The sequence below is a fragment of the Hemicordylus capensis genome, chromosome 1 (assembly GCF_027244095.1).
Source record: "Hemicordylus capensis ecotype Gifberg chromosome 1, rHemCap1.1.pri, whole genome shotgun sequence".
In the NCBI taxonomy this organism is placed as follows: Eukaryota; Metazoa; Chordata; class Lepidosauria; order Squamata; family Cordylidae; genus Hemicordylus; species Hemicordylus capensis.
In genome coordinates this window covers 155,143,463-155,166,753 of record NC_069657.1, presented here as the reverse complement: position 1 = coordinate 155,166,753, position 23,291 = coordinate 155,143,463, and the positions used below count along the sequence as shown (strand labels likewise).

Here is a 23,291-nt window from a genome sequence, read left to right as displayed (position 1 = left end):
GGAAGGGAGATGCCAGTTATTTAACCCAGTATAATGCAAGATGATCCTCCATATCAGCATTCTATAACTGAATAATTATACAGAAGGCAGTAGGCTATGAATTCTGCAGAAAAGCAAATCTGAGGTACCTGTATAATCAATAATACGCTTAATAAAACACACCTACGTAAATCAAGAAAGTGCAATGAAAGGAAGGTGGTGGTTCCTCCTCCCAACTCAAATTAATCTGGCCTGTGTGAAATTTGTTCCCAAAATGAAATATTTGATCAGTTGATCTGGTTCTGATGGAAGACTTTTCCTCCATGAAGGTGCTTTTTGAAGGTTGTGTGCAAGGAAAATAAAAAGGTCTATGTGTATTTATTGTTAAAAAGCGGGGTTTTTTAGTTATTTATTTGTAAAAATTACATTCATTTTCTTACCCATTTCTTACAATCTCATTCATGTTCATAACTGCCATTTATTTTTGTTTCCCATTGCTTTCAATAGGAGACTGGGGATGGCACAATGTCGGGGTGGAATTTGCTGCACAGCAGCTGTTTTCCAGAATGCAGGTTTTTTAATTTAATGGAGCATCTTTGCTCCATTAGTGTCTATATGGAGTTAAAATAAAAGCTGATTCCCTCAAAGGCCACTGACTGGGCTAGGCTTTATCAGTTATTGGGTTGATAACATTTTAGCCATTTTGGGGGGTGCTGGGTGTTTATATTCCCCATAATATAAATAGGCCCATTCAATAAATTTTTAAAAATTCGTTCGGAAATAAGTGCACAACCTTGCTGATACGAGAGACTGGTAGACCTGTAGCATACTGCTGTTATTATTACTGTGTTGCAAGTGTACTTGGTGCCTTAAGATAGTTTTATTGGTCTTTGCATATAAGGAGCTTACAAACTGAAATAGACAGTGGGGAAGACAATTGAAGGGGGAGATTCAAGAGGTATATGCTGACTTACACTTGTGCAATGGTGCAAGTACAAATAAACTTCCCTGCCCCTTGCTTCCCACAACATCCCTCTCATGAGTCCCTTGAAAAATTACTCCTGAGGGCCCAAAGTTGCTCCCAAACCAAGCGGGGCTACAGAGAGTGAACCCCAAACCCAGTCATTCACACAAACAAATGCAATCCATACTAAAGTTGTATTAGTGTGGATAGCAAGTAGCTTTATTTCATTCCTTGAACCATACATGGACTGAGAGAGTTGCTTCACAGCAGGAGGTGTACCAGAAGCAGAGCCACCATTGGGCGAACGGGTTCAAAGAACATGGGCTGCCACCAACCAGAGGCTGTGCATTGTGCCCCAGACATGCCTCCCCCCCGTCTGATGTTAGACGCAGTGGGCGTGATTTCGCAGTTCGGCCTTTTAAAGGCAGGAAGAGCTGCTCCTGGCCATGCTGTGAATGTAGCGCTGGCCGGTTGAGCTCCCAAATGGGGCCACATTGCCTGACATCAGATGTGGGGCATGGCTAAATGCTCCCTGTGTCTGATGTCAGATGTAGGGGGTGAAGCTGGGGGGCCATGGCAGAGACAGCACCCGAGCCACCGCTTGGCTCCCTCCGCGACTGAGGTGTGCCACAGGTTGCATAAGTGCACCCTGTTGCACCAGGGCATTATGAGTCCCACTGCCCATTGAGATCATCTAAGGAAGTCTGTTTGCAGCTGCCACCAGCTCATCTGTTGGCTACTCACGGACTGGCCTTCTCCATTGCCACCCCAAAGCTTTGTAATGCACTTCCAGCTGAAATAAGAGCCTCTCTAACATTGACAGCTATTTAAAGGGCTGCTTAGACAGTAGACACAATTATTCACCCAGGCTTTTAATTAGACTTACAGAATCTATCATTGCTTTACATTGTTTTAATATTTTAACTTCGTTTTTAATCTGTGCTTTTTTATTGTAAACCGCCCAGAGACATTAGTTTGGGGCGATATAAAATATGCTGGCTGAAGGAAGGAAGGAAGGAAGGAAGGAAGGAAGGAAGGAAGGAATGCTAGTCTGGAATTATACTAGGGCTAATACTAGTCCTGGTTTAGTGGAACTAGTGCAGAATTAGTCTGGATGCCACTTGTATGTGTATATAGACATCTGAATTCTGGTACATCATAATATCTGAATGGGGTTTGTAGAGGGCTCTGAGGAAATGGGGGAAGTGCTAACATTTTCGGAGTCAGAAGTGGTAACTGGCCACTACTGAAACAATTAATGAGGCTTCTTTTATTAAGAGTAGAGTAAGGAGCCTGATAGGCATAGGCGTAACTATAGGGGGGCAGGGGGGGCACGTGCCCCGGGCACCATCTTTTCTGGGCACGTGGGGGGCGCCGCCATGACCAAATTTTTTAAATTTTTTTTTTAATTTTTTTGTTAATACAAATGTTTCCTGCTCAGTGCAGCAGTGCTGCAGCAGTCAAGGGAGCGCGTTAGTGCCCCCTTCCCCACGAGCGGTCCCTTCTGCGCCGCTTGCGCCCCCCTCCATTGCTTTGCTGGTGCCTGGCGGCCAGTCAGTGGCCTGGCTTGGCGGCGGCGGCGGGCGCTTGTGAGGAAAAACCTAAGTATAATGTAGTATGTTGGGGGGCGGCGGGGGGGGCGCCATTTCAGTGCTTGCCCCAGGCGCCGTTTTCCCTAGTTACGCCTCTGCTGATAGGGACATTTGAAATGTCTCTATAAACTATGCAAGAGGATGAATAGTGTTCTACAACCCGGGCATGCAAATGGCCAGTGCGCATGCATGGCGGCCTTCAACATGGCCACCATGAGCAGGCAGAGGGCAAGAAAGGCCTGTAAATGGACCGAACCTACCCTAAAAAGACTGGGGGGATTCTGTCAGGGGAGCAGGGACCATTGGAGAGACTCCCCGTGTCCTCGGCAGCACCCCCTCCCCCAGATGCTGCCTGACTGCGCAGTAGGTTTTTAAAAAATAATTAATTCAAGACCCCCCAAGCTGGCCTGGAGGGGTGGGTGACTAGAAGTCGAGCCCCTGTTTGGTTTGAGGGTGAGCCATCAAACAGACCCAGTTGGATGGTGAACCAGCTCAACTTTGAGCCAGTTCGCACATCCCTACTTTGCATCCCTGTGTATCTTGTGCCAACTGTGCACCCCTGCCCACCTATCTATGCTTGTGAGCTTAATTTGGTCAGTCATTCCAGACACCAATTTATACCATTGGGCCGACTATGCACCCCTGCGTACCACTCTATGCCTGCAGATCTGAGAGTCAGCAACTCCCGGCACCAGTTTATATCATCTGGCCAACTATGCACTCCTACATACCAGTCTATACCTGTGAGTTGCGTCAGTGTTCCACATTCATTTGAGAAACTCAGTGATCCCAAATACCAGGTCTCACCCAGTGGATCTGTGAGGAGAGACAAAGACCAGACCAGGGATGTCTTTTGTAGTTTTGCTTGACAGATAGGTTCAGGATTACTTTCAGAGAAAGGTCCTGGCAGGCACAAACTAATGCTTCCAACTTGTTTCCAATCAAGCTAATCTGGTGGGGGGTGGGGAGTGGAAGAAGGGAGGAGGGGAAGGAAGGTAGGGGAAAAGTTCATTACCAAGGAGCAGAGAACCAGTAAATGGCCAGTACACTGACTCTCCTAACATCCAGATACTAGAGTGTGATGAAGAGCTGGGGTGCAAAGGATGCTGCAGCATTGGAGAGGGTGAAGACACCTCTTCTGGACCTGCCATTTGATCAGTTGACCCAGATCCCCCCGTCTTAAACTCTTCTTCACCTTTCATGGTTTTAAAGGTAAAGTGTGCCACTTAGCCAGTGTCGACTCCTCGCAACCACAGAGCCATGTGGTTTTCTTTGGTAGAATACAGGAGGAGTTTACCATTGCCTCCTCCTGTGCAGTATGAGATGTTGCTTTTCAGCTTCTTCCTATATTGCTTCTTCACAATATAGGTGTTTCCCATACTCTGGGCAACATACCAATGGGGATTTGAACCAGCAACCTCTGGCTTGGTAGTCAAACCATTTCCCTGCTGTGCCATGGTTTTAGAGGTGGTTAATTTCCATGTCCATCAGGGGTGTGAACATATCATCTTTGATGCCAATCTTCTGGGTCTAGGTCTCAGAAGTTGTTGTTATCCAATTTGCACCTTCCAGTTTGGACTTCTTCATGTCTCTGAATTACAACCCTTATTGTTGGCACCCCCACTGCTGATGCAGGATGTTTCTGATGCATGTTGTCATCCTGGTCTTCAGCCTTGATTGATAAGCAATACATGTCCATAAGGTTGTGTGTTGTGCTTCCTAGCCCCTTGACAAATTTCAGGTACTGTAGCCATCAATTTGGGAGGGGAGGGGAGGGGAGGAGGGAGTGGGGAGGGGGCAATAGCAATTATAAAGGCTCTTTAATACACATAGCGTGCCTGCTATGGCTTTGCAAATTTGCAATGTAAAAGTACATATTAATATGGTAACTGATTTTTTTTTCTAAGCTAGGCCCTAATACAAAGATGCAACTATCAGGGAAGGGAGAATCTATTCTAATCTCTTTGAAACCCACAGCCAGAGCTTCACAAGGCCATTTGCTGTTCTTTCCATGAATCTTATGTTCTGTCCTTCTTGAGCCATCTTCCTCTTCTCACAGTCCTTAGTATAAATAGTGTTGGTATGAAAGTGGTGAAGCAGCATACAGAGAGTTGTGACAGTATGAATAGTACAGACTATCATGGCAATGATTGGGGAGCAAGAACCATGGGGACTGGGGTTCATAGCAATGATGGGGCCATTGTCCAGATTCCTTTGAAATCTAGACAGAATTGTTTTATATTTCTGGATGCTTTGTTTAAATGTTCCAAAGTCTGTGTTGATGTTTCTTTGACTTCAGAAATGTCTGATCTCAAGCCCCCTAATGGGAATTGATTCTGCATCTAAGACAAGAACTCATCCTTTTGAGCTTTGTTTCTTCCCTCAATCCTGTGAAGTGTATGACTTTGACATGTAACAGGCTTTTATTATGTTTAAGTAGAAGTCAATGATTTGTTGTCATGCAAACTGCCACCGATGACTTCTGGATGTCGGAATGTTAGCTTTGTGGATGTCACGTGCTGGATTTACACAGAGCCTTTATTCCCTCACAGATTTCATGTCTTCAGTGAAGCAGAAGTCTGAAGTAATGTTTTTTCTCTCCTGATAACTCTTCTGTATACTGTGCATACAAAAAGAGTAGAACATACAACATTGCCAAATAAAAATGAATGGTTAAAACTTCTGCACCATAAATACAATCTCATAGAAGATTGTATTTATCCAACTTTACTATAGGAAGCTTTTCTTCGCTTCAGTTCTCACACAGACATCATGTGTCTTTGTGCCATTTGCTATTTTCTCTCTACCCCAAGCAGGGCCATCTCCAGCATCAGGGAGGTGAAATTTTGAGGGCCCAAAGCTTTTGATAGACGTCTGTTGCAGATGTGCAGCAGCCATCTGTGGCCATCAGATGTGGTAGCCATGCAAATGGCCACCACAGATATGGGGAGACTATTTGCGTGCCGGTGCTGTGTGGGGGCAGCTGGGGGAGAGTGCACTGATAGCTAGCAGGGAGCACCGCGTGTATGGCAATGGCCGCGAGCAGAGGAGGAGCAGGGATGGACCTGCACCTCTCCATGTTAAAGGAGCTGTGGAAGCCCTCAGCCTTAAAGTGATTGTGCTGTGATTCTGATGCTAAATTCACATTTTGAGCACATCCCTATCAGAGGAGTTTCCTCCTTGGTTGGACCTTCTGATTGACAGTAAACAAAGCCTCTGGCATTTATCTGCTTTCCTTTTCTGGCAGAGTGAAAACAGAAAAGGCGGAATGTAAAGAAAAAGCAAACGGGCTGACAACCAGACTAAGAAACTCGTGAGTTGACTAACTTGTCCCATTTATGTAAATGGGACTAATCATGAGTAATTCAGTCTGGATATCAGCCAGGAAGTAAAGGACCAAAACAATTAATCCAAGTAGCAAGCACAGCTATTTTATTTTTATCTTAACAGAATGAGGAGGGAGAGAGAGAGATGAATGATAATATTGCTTCCGAGTTTAAAGAATAGAATACAAATACATATTTTTATTCACGTGTGAGCCCCTAAAGATTTAGAGGTGTTGGACTGTAGCTGGATGGTATAAAAGGATCCTGTAGTATTGTTAATGTGATTCCGTTAGGACTATAATATCAGCACATAAGAATGTCATACTAATTTTTTTAAAATGTCCTGTTGAATATAGTTGAGGCCTATACACACTATAGCTGCCACATGGAGGCTGCAGCATTACAGGATTCTCTGTGACTACTGCTATTATGTGGATATTTGCCTCTGTGCCATGACTCATTGTTGCACAAAGTTCAGCATGCCACCCCCATCATAAGGAAACAATGTTCATGGAGACATGATGAAATTTGTCCAATTTGTGCAGTAAGCCACTGCACATTAACAACTCACCATATGATGGTTATGATGATATTTAGCATTTTGGAGTGTTCAGACCACTTGACATGACATATATTATCTCAATGATCCATACAAAAGTAATGATAGATGTCTGTGCTACTGTGTTATCTATGATACAAATATTATAGATAAAAACATTTGTCTCTAATAGTCTGCAAGATAGTGCTGGTTCAGATGATAGTAATTGAGTGACCTAGCAAATATGGGGAGGAGTGCAGACTGATCTCTTTTGCTTCATGTCAATTTGCTTTTCCCCCCATGTAGAATCCGACGTTGCTGACTTTGATGGAAGGAGTGCCCTCCTCTACAGGTTCAATCAAAAACTGATGAGCACTCTCAAAGATGTTGTTTCCCTGAAGTTCAAGAGCATGCAGGGAGATGGAGTCCTATTTCATGGAGGAGGGCAGCGTGGAGATTATATTACATTGGAGCTGCAGAATGGGAGGCTGTCCTTGCATATTAACCTGGGTATGTTTAAATACTTCAGTATTTATTTCATCAAGATATATCCCATAAGATGAACACTTAATAGTTTGCGATTGGTTAAAAAGGGCTGGAGAGAAAGGAGTAATCAGGTAACATGGTTGCATATATTGTTTTATTCATATGGATTTCTGTTTCTAGTTTCCCACCCACCCCCCACCCCCCATGGTTTAGCAATCAGAAGGGTTATGTCTTCAACCCTGTATGCAGATAACACATCTGTGTTTATCTGTGTATAATCAATATATGAATGTGGGAGGTGGGGAATCATGCCTGAAAACTCAGCCCTTTGACTTCCACTTGATTCAACCATCTGTACAGAGCCTATAAGCCTCAAGTTGTATAAATATATGTCCTCTCTGTTCCTTGCATTTTCATTGATTATGTAATAATGATTGTGGGAGATTGTAATATAGATGCTATGATGGATTAAGACTACCTTTGACCAGTGGTGCATCATCATCATCATAATTAATAATATAAAGTGGGGGGGGGGAGGCAAAAGGAGCAAAGTGCATTTTGGGGTGGATGGATTTGTGCCAATGGTTCGATTTCTGAAAGAGAAATAATGGTATGTTTCTCATTAGTGCTTCCATCCTAATAGATTTTGACTGCAGTAAATCATATAGATTTTAATGGAATTAACACTTCTCTTTTCCACCCCAGTTCTGCCACCACTAGGAGGTGAGCCCATGAGGAACTGCTCCCTCTCTCTCTCTCTCTCTCTCTCTCTAGATAGATAGATAGATAGATTAATGATAATAACACCCCTGCTAACTGGGCATAGAGGTGATGGTGCTCTTATATTTAGCAAGGGGATAGCAACAGCCCTTATTCAGTCCATCATAGCATCTCTCCCAGTGACTATTGCTGGTATCTCCATTGTGCCTTTATTTTAAGAATATGATCCCCGTTGGGACTGGGATCCATTTTAGCATCCTTTTTGCTATGCACTGCACTGACAACCTTTTAACTAAAACATGATATAAAATATTCATAATAACAATAAAGAAAACTAGAAATCTGAGTGTGTGGAAAGTGCCTTTCCTTCAGATAACCACAGGAGATGTCACTTGCTTCAGCACTGCCTATGCCTTTGACCAAAGGAACCATCAAGATCCACCAACAACCAGTGAAAGGGGTAGATTTACCTCCATCTCCATGGCAAAAGATATTCCTGCCCTAATCACACAGGATTCTTGAGCCAGTCAGCCTAGCTCCTCAGTCCCTACTTTCAGGCCATCTCCCTTCCCTGACTCCTGCTTTGTCTTGTAGCATAGGGAACCTGCCTGGTACGTGAGAAGTCTTCCTGGGCTTCTAGAGCAATGGAGCTCCACTACATGGGTTAAGAAATGGGGGAACCAACAGTTCTTCGCTTAATCTGAGATGTAAAAACAAACTTGGAGCTTGTAAAGGGTCACCTTTCCTTGGAGGCAAGCTGTAAGAAACTCCTAAAATTCATGTTCAAGTCTAGCTCAGAAGAATGAACTGGCATCCCTATTATATTAAAGAGAAGTAATATAGGTGTTATTGCTTAGCTTCTAAGTGTGGTGTGCTTGCAACTATATATTGGTGTCTGTGATACCATGCAAATGACCTATGTGTGATGTTAACTACACAGAGCAACAATATGCAGCTGTCTGCGGTTCCTTGGCCACCCAGTTCTATCTGATATGGCCCTTTCCAAGCTCCCATGCTGATCCAAATTATCAATCACTACTGTAAGCAATTTAGCACTTACATTTATATAAAGCTCTATAGCCGGAGTTCTCCAAGCGGTTTACAATGATTTAGCATATTGCCCCCAACATTCTGGGTACTCATTTTACCGACCTCAGAAGGATGGAAGGCTGAGTCAACCTTGAGGTGCTGTATTTGTTAGATACAAAGCTTGACTGCAGTTCTTTGCTCAGTTGCATGAAGTAAGAGTCTCTTTAGAGGTCCATGAGATTTAGAGCCTGATTACATGCATATTAACCATTACTTAGTCCCTCTGCTTGGCATCCAGACCTTTGATGCAGCAGCATGCAGTCAGTAATGTTTTCTATGAACAGAAAGAAAGTTCTGCTCATACAAGGAACCCTTCTGCTTGCACAGGGGCCTCTTACATCCACAGAAGGAGTTTCTGTTAATGGTGCTTTGCTGCACCAAGTGTAGATGCCATCCACTGTTTTTAGTGGACTTACTCTTGAATAACTGTGCACAGAGTAGTGCCTGTTCCTAGGTCTAGCAAGACAATTGCTGAAGGCAGAGCTCAAAGAATAAGTTGTTGAAGCACCAAAGACTGGCTGCAAATGAATGGATTATGTGGGGGTCTGGAACCCTGTCCATTCCTGGAGTTCAGGCTGATCCTGAGTCAAAGCAGGTTCCTGAGCTTGGCCTCCATGCCCTCTTGAGTAGGTCCATTGGGAAGGGAGCCCCTAAGTAGTGAGGCAAGCTCCTCTCTTAGGAACATAGGAAGCTGTCTTCTACTGAGTCGTACCATTGGTCCATCTAGTTCAGTGTTGTCAACACCTGTGGTTCCCAAACTGCGTTCCTCCAGATGTTGCTGAACTCCCAGCATCCCCAGCAACAAATTATTGTGGCTGGGGATGCTGGGAGTTGTAGTTCAGCAACATCTGGAGGAACCCAAGTTGGGAACCAATGGTCTACACAGGCTGGCAGTGGCTTTTCCAAGGTTGCAGGCAGGTGTCCCTCTAAGCCCTAGCTTGGAGATTCCAAGGAGGGAACTTGGAACCTTTGGCAAGCAAGCATGCAGGTGCTCTTCCCAGAGAGGCCCCATCCCCTATGGGGAACATCTTAAAGGTGCTTACATGTAATCTCCTATTCAAATGCAAACCAGGGTGGACCCTGCTTAGCAAAGTGGACAGTTTATGCTTGCTTTCGCAAGACCAGCTTTCTCTCCCTGTTTGCACTCTTTGAGTTCACCTCTGGCACAGTGTTGCCTCTGGTCCTGGGCTTCCAGGGCTAAATAAAAGGGTTCTGGGGATAGGTGCCTTGCTGGTGGGCAGAGGACCCTCAAGTTCCAGGGCTCCCCCAAGGGGCTGATAGCAGGAAAGGCAATAAGCTCTGGCTGCTCAGAGTCTGTCAGATCTAGGGAACTTGCCTTGGGCTAGGTGTCTTGTGTGGGATGTGCTGCTGCTCCTCTTCCTCTGAGAGGGTCTCTCCTCTGAATTGGAGTCTGCTATCCTAATAGATAGCAGCCTTGGAAACACATATAACTAGGTGCAGGATTGCAGCTTAAGAACATCATCCAGTGCACGTTTAAGTATTGGGGCTTGTGGTATGGTTTAAGTGTTTTTACTTGGAAATAGATTTCGAGTTGATTCCCTAGCATGTGTATTTAGGATTATAACCTTAAATATACTTAAATGTGTGCTGAATTGTTCATTTAATGGTATGTGTTTTCGACCATACTACCTGAATGACATTAATTTGAAGGGGGCCATGAATGTAATTGGCTCAGCTTGTCTGTTTTCTCCATAGGTAACTGCTTGATTCCGTATCTTCTCATTGCTCACTAGTGGTTTGCTTTCTCTTTAGTGCAGGTTAATTCATTTAGCAATATGTATCATTTTTCATCTCCTTCCCTGTTTCTGTGCCTCAGTACAGGTTGATTACTGCAAATTACAAATTAGCTTGTTAAATTGTCAACATCTCAGAAAAAATGATGATTTTATATATGTTCTGTTGACTTCCCTTCCTTTGGAGATACAATTTTAACTACCTTTGCATCTGAAAACAGCAGCAGCCCAGTGAAACTAGTATTTTAGAGGCAGCCATTTTTATTCTTTTCTGAGATTTGTGGCAGTATCATTTATTCAATGGGAAGCATTAAGTGAGGAGAGGCATTTGATCAATAAGTCATGGCCCTTCTCTTACTCCAAGCAGCATGCTTGAAAGGATTTCTCAACAAATAAATAATCAGCTTTATCTGCCCTAACCTAGATTGGGCAATAGAAGAAGACTAGTCTGGATCTTCTGGATCATCAAAGGACAAGAATGTTCTGGGAAGAAGCAGAGCTTTCCCCAGCAGCACAATTGCTTCGTGTTTCTTAAAGTGAACCATGCACTGCATGATCTCTTGCCCGTAAAATCTGAAAAGGGTTAGTACTATACCAGACAACGTTGGTTCTTTGCTCCCATAGATTGGGATCCTATGACTGGAGTAGTTTTATTCCACAGTGCTTGCCTTTCATCCTGTAAGAAGCATTTATGCCAATCTGTTAGAATAACAAGAATACAATTCTTGCTACTTGGGATGACCCAAGTGTGTCAGACCTATTGAATATTCTTCTGTCTGGGGAAGCATATCTTTGGAGCAAAGGACATAAGTAGGTTGTTGATGAAGAGGCCTCCATGTTCTGTCATACTCCAAGTGATGTTGTTGGGAGTGTAAGGGCCTTGATTTGGAATGGGTCTGAAATTAAAATGAATGCATCTGAAAATTAAAACATTCTTTCAATTAATTAGTTTTAAGTAACACTATTCCACTTTGCTGGTCTGCAACAACTCAGTGACTACTTCATTCATCTTCCTCTTACCCCCTTGGACTTGAATAATCTGGGAATACATGTGCACTAATGTTTCTGCTAGAACTGCAAATGCAGCACTCCCAGGATGTATCCAATCCATTCATGTAGAAGTCAGTGCTAGGCCCATTCCCACCTCTATAGAAGTCAGTGCTAGGTGTATTTCCACCTCTGCAGTGTCATCAGAGGCCATCATAGAACCAAGCCATCCCACAGTCCAAATGAAGGACCTGGCAGTGTCAGCTCAGGGAATGTGGTGTGGCATTGATTCTTACGCAAAGCAGCCCTGCCTCCCTGGGAGTAAGTGCTTGCATGCATAGCCCTAATGGTTATTCAGCATATTTCTATTCATCTAGATATATTCATTAAATATTCTCAGAGTGGCGCTTGAGATACTCACTCTGTTCTCATTAATTGATAGATTAATGTGTGAAGAACAAGATAGTTAATCAGCTAAAACCACAAACTGTTACATTGTTTTTGTTTCTTGCCTTATAAAATACTCATGTTCAGAATAATACGGTTGTAGTGTCTGCCACAGCTTTCTCTCCCTTTCTCTCTCTTAGAATATTAGAGAATGATTCTTTTCTCAAATGTTCATTTCAGAGCAGAGGTGTCCCAGCCCATCTGTCCACTTCAAGGATTCATTTCATAGCTGTTTCAGCTCTTCTCCATGCCAGGTCATCTCTATCCATGTAGAAAATGGGTGTTTGATTCTCTAAAATTGAACCTCTGCCTTGGATGAGGCATGTTAGCTGTATGTGCTGCATTCAGTTATTGGGACACAACCAAGCAAAGAAAAAAGATAGCCAAGAGGAAATGCTGGAAGTATATAGGAGTTGGCAGAGTACATGGGAAGCAACAAGGCTGCTTCAGATCCCTGAAGAGAAAAAAGTGGAAAATAAATACACGTGATTCTCCTTTCCTATTTTCTTCTTGCTTTCTACTCCCAACCTCTGTTGCCAGATTTGGCTTTTTAAAAGCCAAATTTTGGGTTATGGCCCATTTGACTCACAAGTATACCCCTGAGGTTCTGGCCACCCTGCTCCCTACTCCCACCCCATGGCTGAGTTGAAAAGTTTCTTCAAAGAACTGGAGGCTCCAGTTGGATGAAAGATTTCTTGAAACTGCTTCCAGATCACTAGCCTTTCCTTTTGTCAAGGTAACAATATAAAACCCAATAGGGTTCTTCACATGAGCAACCCTACCTGGGCTTGAAGCTGCTCGTGTGGAGTGTCAGGATAGCCTGGGATTTTTATCCAGGCTTATAATGCACAAGCATGCCCTTCCAACCCACTCACTGGCCGTGTGCACGCTTGAGCTGCCTACAGCTCGAGCATGCACAAAGCCAGGCGGCAAGTGTACCCGGCAATGGGAAAACCCACCAATGCACTGTGCTCCTGTTGTGGTGCATGGCAGGAAGCCGGAGGACTTCTTCCTCTGGCTCCTGGTGCTGCTGCTTGTGTGTCTACTGGGGAGGGATGATTGTGTGCACAGAGGCAGGTTGGAGCCTGCCTCTCAGCCAACCCTCCCCAGCTCAGTCATGAGAATGACCATAATAAAATGCAAATCAAATACATCTCCAAAACAGACAGGATAAAAAGCAAGGTGATAGCTACAAAACTACTAAGTCCACTCCCCACAAAAAAAACCCCAAACCAACAACTCACAAGACCATTATGCTGAACACCAACTGACTCCCTCTACACTCCTGCTGAAAACCTACAAAGACTAAGCATTGCAGAGAGTAAAAGGAGATTGTTCCACAGCCCTAGTGCAGCACACATAAAGCTCCAGCTCCTCACACAGAGATGGAACAGGAAGCAGGGCCTGTCCAGAGGCCAGGGAGTTTTTCATACAGGCCTTTTAAAGCTCTTTAGCTCACATCTCCTCCGGAATGGAGGATATGCGTTCACATATTGGACAGATTTACCCTGAAGTCCCTGCGAGCTATTGGGGCGCACTTCACACTCATTTCAGGTTTTTCACTGCATGTTAGAGTGCTGCTTATATCCGGGGTTTTAAAAAATCCACTTTTTGCATCGTTTTTGGGGGACGTGAGTTCAGAGTAGAGCCTTGCAGAAAACTTATGGTAAAGCCTGCTGTGTGAAGAACTCCCTGACAGTAGGGCCTGTCATGTAGAGTTGTCATGAAGCCATTCAGAGTGAAGGCTATGTTTCCTATTCTCTGGGGCTATTCTTACGATCACAAAAATCGGGCTAGGAAAATCCTGGCTTAGTTTTTGTGATTGTCAGAACCAGCGGGCTTGCAGCCGAGCCTGGTGGTTCTGAAGCGGCTAACCCGCTCCTGTAGCCCGCCCCTTAGCCCGGGTTTGCGGAGCGAGCACTTTGCAAACCCAGGCTATCTGCTCGTGAGTAGCTGCGGTGCGGCTCCGCACCGCAACTACTCGTGAGTAGACCCCCGGCCGGGAGGCTTAAAAGCAGCCTCCTGGCTCGGGGGTCTCCCCAGTATGCCCTGCGCACTCGCGCAGAGCATACTGGGGCTTGCAGGGGCTGCACAGCCCCCAAGCTCCCCAGCTCCCACCGGCTCCATCTTGGAGCCGGGCATTGTGTGGGCGGCCGATCCGGCTGCCCAGGGTTCCCTGCCCGCTCACCGCTAGGAACCGCGTCTCACTGATCGTGAGACCCGGTCCTCTCTCTGGTTTGTTGTTGAGGGAAATCATGGTTATCCGCCATCAGGCCTGCTAAAAGTACCATTGCCACCAGCAGTAAGCTTGCTGTGGTCCTCCCTCCACCTTCACAGCCTGCGAATGGGATGGTAAAATGAGGGGGACATTTTAGCTCAGCCCTAATTGGTTCCCTTTTAATCTTTCTGAAGATCAAATTTTGGGCAAGTTTTAATTAGCATCAGATGAGAGATGCTAATTACTCTTTTGTGTGCTTGTATATGCAGGCATAATAATTTAGTATCACATAGTAATTCCTGACCTGTGCTCTCCTACACAGGGGATAAGTAAAGGATTTTCTCTTACACAATGATTTTCTGATAATAGAATACCCTTAGGAAAAATGTTTAGTGTTCTCTTACGTATAATTCCCTTAATCAGATATGGCTGCTCAATGATTAGAATTGGGACAGAAGTGATGCCCAATCCCCGAAATGCTTTAATTAATTAATTAGTCTCTATTCCTTAAGTAGCATATCACAGTGGTATATTGAAAATGACAAATTAGTTATTTGCACTGTTCAGTGAAATATATGCTATATATTATAGATTCATTAGAACAGTAGCAAATGAATGTCTAAAATGACAGAATGAATGTGGGGCAGCTGACAAGTAGGAGGAAGGTTGTGGGTGGTAAAAGAACATTAGGCAGATTGTTAACAGGGTAGTGCTCTCTTAAGAAAGACTGTTAAAATATTGGAACCAGTCGTTTAATCACAGTGGTAGTTCTCTTAGGCAGCATTTTCTTACAGGAAGACACCTTGCATAGTGACAAGATGTATAAAACAGAATATCGTTAGAATAATGTTGCCCAGAATATATCCTCAGATGGATATAAGGCAGGCCTACACAACTGCTGATTCATAGAGCAAAATGCAGCCCACCAGCCAGGCTTATTGTGGTTTGCCAGGTGCTTGGCAACCCTCCTGTTTTTGCAACCCCCCAGACAGGCAGCGCAAGCAGGAGGTTTATCAAGCTCTTGGTGGATCACCATACAGGGCTAGTATGGGTACATTTTACTCAGTGGGGCACAAGCTTTGAGGTCTGTGACAAGGGCTTTTCAGTGAAGTACAGACATTTAAACTAGGTGATCCTCTTAACATTAACGAATGACTGTTGTATCTCTTGCTAGTATTAGGAATTAGAGCTGTATGAGCTCTCTCTTGCTTGTCTCATATTGAAAATGATCCAATTTCTTCTCCCCCTAATTGGGAAGAAATTGAATAATTTTTCCAAATGAACCTGCTTGAAAAATGATAGCTTTTCCCCCTACCAACTTTCTCCACCAACTTTCCAACCACTTCTCCCCCCCAAACCTTGTCCTTTACTTTCTGGCAGTAACAGTAGTGGTGTCATGAAGTGAGTGGAAGAAAGTTTCCTTTCCCCTCTCTTCCACTGGTGTGCAATGTACTAGAAATAAAATAACAGAAGAGGGGTTTTTTTTCCCCCTCCTCCCTCCCTGTCCTGACATTCTGGTTCCTCTGCACATCTGGTAGATAGGCATAATGGCTGTAAGGAGCTGTCTTTTCAAGGACATTCAAGTCCTCGGAAGGACTACAACTCCTAGCAGCTACCACTCAAGTGCTTCTGTTCTAACACATTCTTCCTCGTGTGCTAATGATCTAACATCAGGATAAAGGAAGTAGAAGGAGAAAAGGTTTCAGCACACCATCACATTATTCCTGGAGTGCTGTGTGCCAGGGAGAAAGGAAAGAAACCCTCTGTTCAGTGCTGCTGCTTCTCCTACCACTGTAGGGGTGAGTCAAAGGTGTGTTTTAGAAAGGGAGCACTGCATTTTTCTGAGCTTAAAATCAAAAGATTGGTTGGGAACTTTAGAAGCTTGCCCCTTCCTCTGTGGTTCTCAAGACCCCAGAGTTTGTTCTGAACGCAAGTTTGGAGAACTTGTTTAACAATATTAGCAGGGATGCATATAACACCCTTTGAGAAATTTCAAGGCTATTCACACGGGCATGAGTGAATAGTGGGGAGGGCAGGGGGAAGGCATGATTCAACTTACCTTCCCCCCAGACAATATTTGACAATATCTTCAGTGTGCCACCACATGCCCACACGAGCCATGCTGCTCCCAGCAGTGCAGATCAACAGAGGCCAGAACTCGTTTTCCCAGCTTCTGAGTATCCCACAATGCACTGCGTTATGGGTAGGATGCATTGGGGGATACCCTTATGAAATGGGCACTCTTGGCACCCATCTCTGTGTGCACTTGGACTGTACGCAGCCCAAGCTTGCACACAATCCTGGCAGCTGAGTTAAGGGAACACTTGCACCCTTAACCTTGGCTAAAGGCTGGGCTTAGTCATTGGGTTTAGCTGGGCAGGAGTGCCAAGATCCATGCAGATCCCAAAATTCCACATGAGCAGCCTAGGCTGCCCTAGCCTGGGCTAGGCTGCTCATGAGAACAGCCTTTTCATGCATTAAATCCCATGGAATTCATTTTAGTATTGTTTTCCCCAGAATTCCTTGGATGTGCTTTCTCATTTAAGCAGGAACCTTCCAGTTTGAACTGAAATGTTGCATTAAATAAAATTTAGTGACAAGTGTAATAGACTGGGTCTGGAAAAAAGCCTCTTGTACTACTTGAATGGAAAACTTAACAAGAGCTTGAAACGAGAGAAGATAGTCCCAACATGAATCAGCGATTCCTAGCAGGAATTCAGATTTTCTCCATAGCTGAAATATAGCTGCTGCTGCTTCCTGTTGTCACTATATGAAATGTACTGCATACTCTAAAACCACACACAAACATAAATGCATGCCAGGGACCCAAACCTGATTGTGACAACACATTCTTCATAAGCAAGTTATTTGTCATGTATGATTTTTTTTTTTTAGCTGATTCAAGGTCACATTTAAAGCAGCTGCACTCTTGGCAGCTACCAGATGTTTCAGCTGCATAGTATTTTTTTATTACCATTTGCCCGTAACATCTCATGATATGTTCTCCAAAAATTGGTCGTAGCACAAATTCTTCTACAAGAAAGGCAATAATGATTGGGATCACACTAATCGGCTTGCCAGTGTTCAGTTCTCAATGTCAAAATGTCCCATGATCTTGATAAAACGTCCACAAAATGAACATGTTGAAATGTCAACATCATGATAAAACTATCATGTTAGAAGGTCATTTGAAATCAACACCACCACAGTTAATTGGTGCTAATACTGAACCACAGTGTGGTGACTTAGTACTGATTTTTGGTGATGGAAATGCTAAATGTCCCTCACTTGCTTGAGCAGTGATCTGGGATCTTTCAGATCAGCCTCTGCGGTACCACTTTGCTTATGAGGAGAGCATATGGCAGACTTTTAATTATTATTATTTAATTATATATTTCCCCCTAATATCTATGTTGAGGCAAGCTGAGATGGGGGAGTAGGCAAACACCCAGATAGATAACACTAGTATCAATGCCACATAAGTGGCATGCCACTTAGGGAATTCGCTCCTGGCAGATATCTACAATTTAGGCTCGTTGTTGGCTTTTAAAAGAGCCCTAAAACATACTTGTTTGGCCTGGCCTTCCAAGGTTTTTAAATTGTTTTGGGATATTTTAATTCGTTTTAAATGGCTCTGAACTGTTTTGGAGTTGTTTTTGTACTGTTTTTAACGGTGTGTTTTTAAAATGGTGTTCGTTTTTGTGGTTTTTTAAACTTCTTGTATACCACCCAGAGCCTTTGGATAGGGCGGTCTAGAAATGTGATAAATAAATAAACAAATAAATAACTAAATCAGTGCCTCAAAATTAACCCCTGCAGCTCTGCAGTGCTGATTCTCTCCAGAAATTTGGAATGTTTTCCCCCTTTATTTCCCCCATATCCAAAGTGCAAAAATACCTATTTCTTCTAGTCTTGGTTATGCTAGTGTGGTGTGACACAAATTTCAAAGACTTTGCAGGAGCCATTAACCAAGACCCTCATATTCACTAGCTAGTGGCAGACTTCACAAAAACCTAATGTGAGAGTGGGCCAATATAAACATCATCATCATTGTCGTCATCGTCATCGTCATCATCATCATCATCCAATGTACTGGCTGGAATAATAAATGCCCTCTAGTGCGTATATGTAGGGTGAGTTGACATCTGTCTTTATTAGCTACTTTATCTCTATTATCTATCTTTTGTCTGTCTATCTACTTCCGTCTGTCTTTATTATCTACTTTTTAAAAAGGTAGAATTCCCATTGTCCACCAATGTATCTTACATTTATAAAGCCAGGGTTGACAAGGCTTTAGTGGTGGTGATTGATGTTCCTTCATATGTATCCTTGTTTGAGAATGCATTAAACACCTTGCTTGGTTAGGCCAAGGTTCTTCTGGTCCAGCATTCTTAGAAAGAATCCCAACAACCCACAGCAAACACTGGATGATGGACAACTGCAGTCTGCCATTGCCCACCTTGGGTCTAATCTAGGCTGAAATGAGGTGGCATCTAATTCTGTGGTAAATTTGTGTGTACTAAAATTAACAGAATTTTATGTTCAGCTGAACAGAGTGAACTAAAAGCATTAAAAAGGAAACTTGTTAATAATTCCTTGTCTCATCTTCCCTTTTCTGATTAATTATGTTTGTTTAAACAGCAAGCGACATTTTTTGAGCTTTTCTCTTGTTGTTTCCTAAACCCATTAACCGGCTTTGTCCTCAACTAATCTCTTTCTTTCGGGTTTTTTTTAATTAAATCAGAAATGATGTCTATTATTCCTTGACTAAAGGAATAAAATTGAGTAAAGGAGATTTAGTGCATTTCAAATGCAAAATATTCATTTCTGAATGGAACGTTAAACAGATAATTTTTTGACATCATTAATGATTTTGCTTTTTTGGGAAAGATTCTGGGATAACCTCTTTATTTTAAGCAGAGAAAAGGCCCATTTAATGTTGTGTTTGAGCATCTCACACTATCGTTAGTCCTACAACATTTCTGTTATTCAAGATAACAGAGAACTCGTTTCCTGCCAGCCCATCAGCTGAAGAAGCAGTGTGGTGACATCTGCCTTTGCAAGCAGCTGTCAGCTCTTGTCTCCCTGACTGCTGTGAATGCCCTGGCCATATCAGAGATATTGGGTAATACCTTGGGAAGCCCCCAAGCTGTCCCAAATCCCAGGCCCTCCCCACAAGTCCCAGACAAGGCTTAAAAATATAGGACTGTCCAGGACAAAAGAGGGCACATTCTCATGCTAGTGACCAGTGTTCCCTTGTGCACATACAAGTTGTTTGATGTCCACTCAGTTTAATTTTTGATCGCCCTCAGGTTGAATCAGGAAGACCCCACTCTGAATGCATGCCCATGCACACTGCCTTGATACTGCTGCACAAAACCCATTCTGCACACAGATGAAAAAAATTAGAGGAAATACAGCTAGTGACACAGATTGGAAGTGCTTTGGTGAAGGCCAAAAAATATATTTCTAATAGCCCAGATAACATATACTCTCCTAGATTATTACTGGATGTCCTCCCCTCTTAAGATACAATGCGAGAAGAACTTTCTCACTCTTCAGACTTGTCACAATGGGTGGTAATGTGATGAATTTCCTGTACTTGCCATGTACAGGAACATACTTGGATGGATCAGTGTTGAGTGTCTGCTCAACATCAGATGGTCTTGTAGTTCAGCCTTCTAACTGTGGCACTGGTGAATATTTGTATGGTCTGTTATCCTCTTGCAGCCTTATTACTCTCTGTATGCTCTTTCTCTGAATACATGTGCATATGCACAGCCTTCTTCATCTCAGTTGATATCCCTTGTCAGTTTTATAGTCCTAAGTAGTTTTCTATAAACTGATGGAATTTGCTAAAGTAACATGGTAGCTATGAGTAAGATCTGTAAGCCAGATATCCTTAAAATATCCTTAAAATATTACCTCTGCCATGAGTTCACTGGGTAGCTTCAAGTCAGTTACTATCACTCAGCATCAACCACTCATCTGCAATATATGGCTCATAATATAAATACACATTATTATTCATCATTTTGATAAAGATTGTTTAAGAATGATTGAAGTACCACAAGAATGTTTTGCAGTAACATAAGAACAGCCCTACTGGATCAGGCTCATGGCCCATCTTGTCTAGCATCCTATTTCACACAGTAGCCCACCAGATGCCTCCAAGAAGTACAGGCAGTGGGTCAGGGCTTGCCCTCTGTCCTGCTGTTGCTCCCCTGCAATGGTATTTAGCAGCATCTTGCCTCTGAGGCTGGCGGTGGCCTATAGCCACTGGACTAGTTGCCATTGATAGACCTGTCCTCCATGGTTTATGTCCTCAGTGTTTTGAGTGCACATCTTCATTATAGATACACGAAAATAATATTTCACTCCTCTATCAGTTCTTGGAGAAGTAAAACATTCTGGACACGCTAAATAACATCATCATCATCATCATCATCTTGTGCTATTCGTTGTCCCACCACACAAACTACTTGTGAGTTTAATGCATGAATTGTGTTTATATGTCATGTATTTCTCTAAGACATAAATAACTACATCATCTCACAGCAGTGCGGCACAAGGAATCTGACAGGAAGGTCACACCAGTTTTTTTGTCTAAAGCCTGCTGATCAGGGTGCTGTCCATTTTGTCATATGGGTGTGAAACCTGCACTTGTTCAGCTTTTATGCATCTGTGGAACAAGTGCGCAGCACTGCATATCAAGTGGCAAGTAAGTCTCACAGAAGCCCTTCTTCACTTAAAACCATTGTTTCATGACAAATTAAGCCAAACAGGAACAGTTGCACTGAGTGCAATAAAGATAGTTGCCGTTAAAATTGTCAACTGTTCATTCTAAAATTGTCAGTGGCTTTACAGGAAGCTGAAGGGAGTGAACAGGAGACATTCTCCAAGGCTGTTTCAAGCTAATGATTCGTGAAGCCAGCATAGAGATATATGGAAATGCAGATATGAGGTCCTTTAGTTTCTCTCTGTGTATGTCTTGGATGGCATGATCTTTCCTTACCAGGATAATGCTCAGTAACTCTTTTATATTTTAGAATTCCCTGGTGGGGAAAGATAGGTAGTGGCTGAAGCACTGTTGAAACTCAGAGCCAAATCTCCATACTTCAGTAGCATACGGAATGCAACCTCAAAGTCTATAGTAAATACAGAGCAACTGTTCTGGATTTGTCCTTGTTACCCATGTCCTATACAACTGTGCACCTTGGGTTGTGTGGTCTGTGGCTTGGAATACTAATGTAGTTGGGAGACTTTGGTGCTAAAGGGAATTGCTCTGGAGGGAACTACCTTTTGGTACTGCAGATAATGCTACTTGTGGGGGAAGCAGGCAAGGAGGCTGCTCTTATAAGCAGCCAAGCCTGGGCTTGGCTGCCCATGAGAATATGTTGGCTATGAATATCTATATACCACTTTTCAACAAAAGGTTCCCAAAGCGGTTTGCATAGATATAATAAAATAAAATGGCTCCCTGTCCCCAAAAGGCTTATAATCTAATAAGATAGACACCAGCAACAGCCACTGGAAGGAGTCTGTGCTGGGGATGCATAGGGCCAGTTGCTCTATAAAGAGAATCACCACTTTCAAAAAGTGCCTCTTTGCTCAGTTAGCAGGGGTCTGGATCCCGGAGGTACTGTGGTGCTAAATCCAGCACTGAAGCCCTGATCTGAGCCATGGTTAAGGGTGCATATGCACACTTAACCCGGCTCCTGGCTCTCAGAAATACTGGTTGGTGGGCGTGTGGCTTGCATGCCTCTGGAGCTCACAGCAGTTGCCTGGGGGAAGGTTGGTTGAACCCTGCCTTCCCCCTCACCTGGGGAACCCTGCCTTCCCCCTCACAAACCCACTTGTGTGAATAGCCCCAAGGAACTCTCTGCCCAGTGAGCCCAGAATTACTGCAAGCATAAACCTGCAAGTGGAGATAACTCTTCCAGATCACATCCAGGAGCGGCACCTCAGGGTACTGCAGGCAGCAAGCAGAGTCAGAGTCAGAAGAAGAACCAATATTGTTTATTTTATACAAACACAATGAAAAAGTAACTGTGAAAGGTAGAATGAAGGCAGCTCCTAGGAAGAGAGGGGGCAGGAGGAGGTGGGGCTTGCGGAGTCACACTGTGGCAGCAGAAGAGAATGTAGGAAGTTTGGCTGAGAAAGGAGAAGGCAAGGAAAGCACTGGTGTGGAATTTGAACCCTAGGCAAATTCCTCTGACATTATCATTACTACCTTTTACGAACTTTGTCAAGTCCACCCTGTTCATGTTTTTAACTTGGGTAATTTTACTCCTGCTACTAACTGTTGTATTGATATTTGGCTGCTGCTTTTTATGTTTGTTAGTTGGTAGTTAGTTGGTAGATTATATTTGCATTGTTGATCTTAATTGGTGCAAGCTGCTTTGATCACTATTTGAGGATTAAGGCAAGATATGTATTTCCTAAATAAAGCTAGAGTTAAGTACATTGGAGAGTTGTTCTTCTACTGTAATGGAGGTTGGAATCAGTCCTATTCAAATACCATTCCCTGTTCAGATTCTCTACATGGCATTACAAAATATTAGTATTCTTGTTTGTTGGGTTTTCTCTCTGAAGTTGCCTAGATGTTCTCATTAAAATAAAACCCACAGTGTGTAATGGCTTGAAATGCCAGAAGCAATTAGACTGTATTACCCTTGATTCTAAGACATCTGATACATTTATATGCTGCAGATTTTCAATTAACCCAGATGGTGTTCTTAGGTATTACAGCCTCTTTAGAACTGGATAACAGGCAATGGGACAATTTCCTAATACTGTCGTGGAACGTATACTGGAAGCCATATTTCAGCAGAATCTGGCTGCTCGGTGCCTGGATAAGAATTTTTTTTTAGGGCATTCACCTGATTGGCATGTGGTACATGTCTTTTTTTTCACTTCCCCTTACTGTACCTCTTAGTTAGTTAGTGGTTCATTGCAATCCCTGGTCACAATTGTCAGGTACAGTGCAATGGGAATTAACATCATAGGTTTGGTGAACACCTTCAGGATGCAATAGGCAATAGAGAGAACTGGTCAGCTCCCTATTGGCTTGGCAGCTCAGGGAACTCTGATCTGGACCCTCCACTCTGTCAAACAACACCCTTCAGAATGGCTTAGTGGCTTTGGGGGAGCGGGTGCCTCTGTGGGCAGAGACCTGGCCTTAGGTTGGC

At 43.4% G+C, this 23,291-nt stretch overlaps 1 protein-coding gene across 3 annotated transcripts in view; it reads left to right on the top strand.

Annotated features, from left to right (window-relative positions):
• Positions 1-23,291, top strand: part of CNTNAP5 (contactin associated protein family member 5) — a 593,632-nt gene that overhangs the window by 233,433 nt on the left and 336,908 nt on the right. For all 3 annotated transcript variants that reach the window (XM_053258168.1, XM_053258161.1, XM_053258176.1), the window contains one exon: positions 6,706-6,909. In XM_053258168.1, the coding sequence (XP_053114143.1) occupies positions 6,706-6,909 (204 nt within the window). The remainder of the gene's footprint in view (positions 1-6,705; positions 6,910-23,291) is intronic.